Source organism: Chrysemys picta, unplaced genomic scaffold, assembly GCF_011386835.1.
Source record: "Chrysemys picta bellii isolate R12L10 unplaced genomic scaffold, ASM1138683v2 scaf4428, whole genome shotgun sequence".
NCBI lineage: Eukaryota > Metazoa > Chordata > Testudines > Emydidae > Chrysemys > Chrysemys picta.
This window is the reverse complement of record NW_027057128.1, coordinates 1-4,000: the sequence shown is the minus strand read 5'-3', so window position 1 is coordinate 4,000 and position 4,000 is coordinate 1. Positions and strand designations below refer to the sequence as shown.

The 4,000-nt window shown below is 53.6% G+C and overlaps 1 protein-coding gene across 1 annotated transcript; it reads left to right on the top strand.

Moving 5' to 3' along the window:
• Positions 1–1,346: 1,346 nt before the first annotated feature.
• On the top strand, positions 1,347–3,265 carry LOC135980563 (alpha-2-macroglobulin-like). The gene is made up of 3 exons (XM_065580508.1): positions 1,347–1,597; positions 2,596–2,814; positions 3,117–3,265. Exons 1-3 carry the CDS (start codon positions 1,463–1,465, stop codon positions 3,246–3,248), a joined length of 486 nt encoding a protein of 161 aa, XP_065436580.1. The 5' UTR covers positions 1,347–1,462; the 3' UTR covers positions 3,249–3,265.
• The last annotated feature ends 735 nt before the right edge of the window (positions 3,266–4,000 follow it).

Below are 4,000 nucleotides of genomic sequence, written 5' to 3'. Positions count from 1 at the left end.
CCTCCCTAGGATCTCTCACCCAAGGTTTTTCTTTCCTTCTCCCCTGGTTTCTCCTTCCCTCTCCCTCTCCTTGCTCCTTTGGGTCCAGGTGTCGCTACCCTCCTCTCCCCCTTTGCCTCAGGAGGATTCCTGTTGTCCCCCCCCCCCCCCCGCCCCCCCAGGACTGTCGCCCATTTTGAGGAGGGAGCCTGTTGCTGGGGGAGGAAGCAGCTCAGTGACATCTAGCTTCCTCCCCCCCCCCCCGCCCCAGGCTCTGTTGGCTACAGCAGCCCAGGGGTGGGCCAGCACCGAGAGCAGCTCAGGGGGCAGCAGGTCAGGCAGAGGATGGTTTGGTCCAAGGGGCATTACATGGAGAGAAGCATCAAGGGGGCACATTTTAGGACACTGGGAGATGCCTTACAGCTCCCAGTACATAGAGGTCATCACCAGGGAGAGGAGATTTGGGCCTGGGTCCCCTTTCCCTAGGGCAAGTTCCTGTGGGGATGGTTTGATTGTTGCTTTTCTTAAGGCGCTGAAATATTCATATAAAGACAAAGGGAACTTTTTCAAAACGAGAGCTGGGGCCGGGACTGCCGGTGCCTAACTTTTCAGTGACACAGATGTATCTGAGAGTCCCACCCCCCACACCTCAGTGCTGTGAGTGAGCATATCGTGAAACCCTGACCAAATGGTATCGTTCCCACTGAGCAATAGCACAGCTCTGCCGGTGTCTTTGCTGGCTCCGCTCCATTCCTCACTCCAAGCACTGCTCCTCGCTCTGAACACTCGTTCCATGGGAGCGATGGCCCCTGGTCAGCACAGAGTGATGTCTGCTCCCTACAGCAAGAGACAAACGAAGAGGAGAAGACTGATGTTTGGACTGATAAAATGAAAAAACAGATCATTCCCGGGGGCCCAAAATAAGGTCCTGGTGTCCCGGGAAATCCCAGGAAGAACTGGGACTGTGCTGGTAAGAAAAGGACTTATGGGCTCTTCACCCCACTGGAGTGGGGTGTAACCGTCACTGCTGTAACCCTTCGGCCTTGAGCGCCTGGGGCCACTTAGCGACCTCACACTTTTTTAGAGCCCAATAAAGGCTGCTACTGTCCATTCCTGGGATGTGCCTTCATAAGATAAAGGGGATGTAGGCACAGAGGTGGCAGCCTGATTAGTCACTGAGTGTTCGTACCACAAGGTTTGTATAAATCCACTCGACCAGCAAGTGAGGGACTATTTAATCCTTTCACGTCTCATGTCAACATGCCAAACGAGCACAGGGGGCTCTGTTCTCCCACCCACAACAGCAGAAGGTCAATAACCCCCTTAGAAATGTCATGTACTAAGCATCTGTATTTCCTTCTCTCCTGCCCTCCCTCTCCCTTCTCCCGCTGCAGATGGCTCCATTCACTGGCAGAGGCCTGGGAAGGAGCCGAAAGCCGATCTCCCCTTCTATCACCCCCGTGCTCCTTCCGCCGAGGTGGAGATGACGTCCTATGTGCTCCTCACTTACCTCACCACTCAGCCGGCACCATCCCAAGATGACCTGTCATTAGCAGCTCAAATTGCAAAGTGGATCAGCAAGCAGCAGAATCCCAATGGGGGCTTCTCCTCCACCCAGGTGAGCTGTTCCCATCCCCAGCCTCAGACACGCAGGGCAGGAGTGGGAGGCAGACAGGAGAGGGCAAGAGACAGACAAGTAATCCAGGGGGAGGGGAAGGCTGACCTGGGGAGAGGGAAGGGGTGGCAGTCTCCTGGCTGTATAGTTTAGTTTAGATCATAGGATAGTCACAGCATGGAGCATGGCTACATCAGATACCCACAGGCCCAGGGGGGCTAATGAGGCAGGAGACTGGACAAGTGATGCTCCTGTGTATGGAGGACAGAAGAGTCACCCTGAGCACTCACAAGGTAGTGCAGTGCCATCCCCAGCTCCCCCCAGCACTGACCCCATCCAGCCAGGCCAATTCAGCTCAGGAGCAGAGGCCTTCCCAGAGAAGCAGCAGCAGCCAGTCACTGCCGGACATACCCGAAAGGGAGGAGGGGAGCATCATCCTGAGTGACAACAAAACAGGAGGTGCCACCTACCCCTTTGAGCAGGCGTAGGCCATGCTGGTGCTTGGAGGCTGGGACCTCAGGGAGTGACCTCTCTAGACAGGACCAATCATTGGCCCCATGTTCCACCATTTCCCTGGTTGGCTTGATACCCAAAGGGCTGAAAGACTTTCTCATACTCCATTACTGAGCCTTCTGGCTGCCTCACCAGGGTCCTCTATGAGCTACAGGCAGCTCCTATTTCACCTGGTCCTGAACTGTCCCTTCGGGGCAAGGGTGGTGGCATCTTCCCTCAGATGCCTGTGGTGGAGTGTCAGAGATCCCAAGGCCTAGGTTCCCTAAGGTACTTAGACACTTGGCTGCTTTCAGTGGGAGAAAGGTGCTTAAATACCTTTGAGGATCTGGGCCCAAGGGAATAGAGTGAATGGCTTGTGGGAGTGAGGAGTGGAAATGGGAAAATCAGGGCACTGCAGTGTAGGAAGAGCCGGTGGAGTGGGGGCTCCAGGCCCATAGAAATGGCTCATTCATCCCCTTGGGCACCTGGGCCCATCTCTTGTCTGGCAGGACACAGTGGTGGCGCTCCAGGCACTGTCCCGATATGGAGTCTCCACCTATGCCAAGAGCGGAGGAGCATCCACAGTGACCCTGCAATCCACAGGGAACTTCCAGTCCCAGTTCCAGGTGGATCACAAGAACCGTCTGCTGCTCCAGCGTGTGGCACTGCCAGAGGTGCCAGGGGACTACAGCATGGGGGTGACAGGAGAAGGATGTGTCTACGTGCAGGTATGGGGCCCTGGGGCAAGTGGAGAGGGAGAGGCTGCTGCTGAGGGGAGCCCATCTCATTCCCATTGGAGATGGCAAGATGGGGTGGATTGGGGAGGGAGGGAAGGAAAAGAGAGGAAGAGATGGGGGAGAGGAGGAGAAAATAGGAAAGAGGTGTGAGGAGGAGAGAGAGTTGACAGAGAGAGTTGGGGAAGTGGGAGAGAGAGAGAAGAGATAAAGGAAAGAATGAAACTGAGCAGAAGGAAGGAGATAGAGGAGATGGACAGATGGAGATACACAGATAAATGTTTATTCTCTTTCAGACCAGCCTGAGGTACAACGTGCTCCCCAAGCCGGGCGAGGCGCCATTTGCGCTGGAGGTGCACACAGTCCCCAAGACATGTGACAGCGCCAGGGCTCAAAGGACCTTTAACATCGCCATAAACATCAGGTAACTCCCCCTCGCAGGGCCGGACCTTCCGGAGCAGCCCTAGGGCTGGGGACGAGTCATTCTAGAGGTGAGGGGAGCCCCCAGAAAAGTTGATACAAATCAATATTTTTCCAAAAATTAAATCATGATATTTTCTTAATTGCAATTGCTCTTTTCAATGTCAATCAGATTTTGTATTTCTGTGTTGCCAGCTCTTTACTTTCTCCCGCTAAATTATTAGAGTGATTGTTTTGGGCTTGTTTCTCTGAGACTGAAAAAGACAAGTCAGCATCTTAGTAACACCCTTAATGTGAGAGCAACACAAACTCAGACATAAAACTGCCCGGCCAGTAGCCTGTCTTCTATCTGCAACCACCACCACCCTCCCACAGAGCGAACTGCCCCCAGTCACAGCAGCTGAATGCTTTGACCCGGCCATTCTCCTTCACCAGGATTTACAGGCCAAGTTCAATCAGACTTGTGCTCCTAAATCATTTCAGTGCTTTTACAATACCCACCCTTAGATGCCAAAATATGGGCTTCGGAGCCTAAGGACAAGTCTACACTTAAAACACTGCTGTAGCACTTGAATGAAGACGCTCTACACCGACAGCAGAGAGCTCTCCCATCGGCGTAGTTATTCCATCTCCCTGAGAGGCACTAGCTATGTTGACAGGCGAAGCTCTCTCACCAACCTAGCTTTGTCTACATGGGGGGTTAGATCCATATAACTATATCCCTTGGGTTGGGATTTTTCACACCCTAGAGTGACATAGG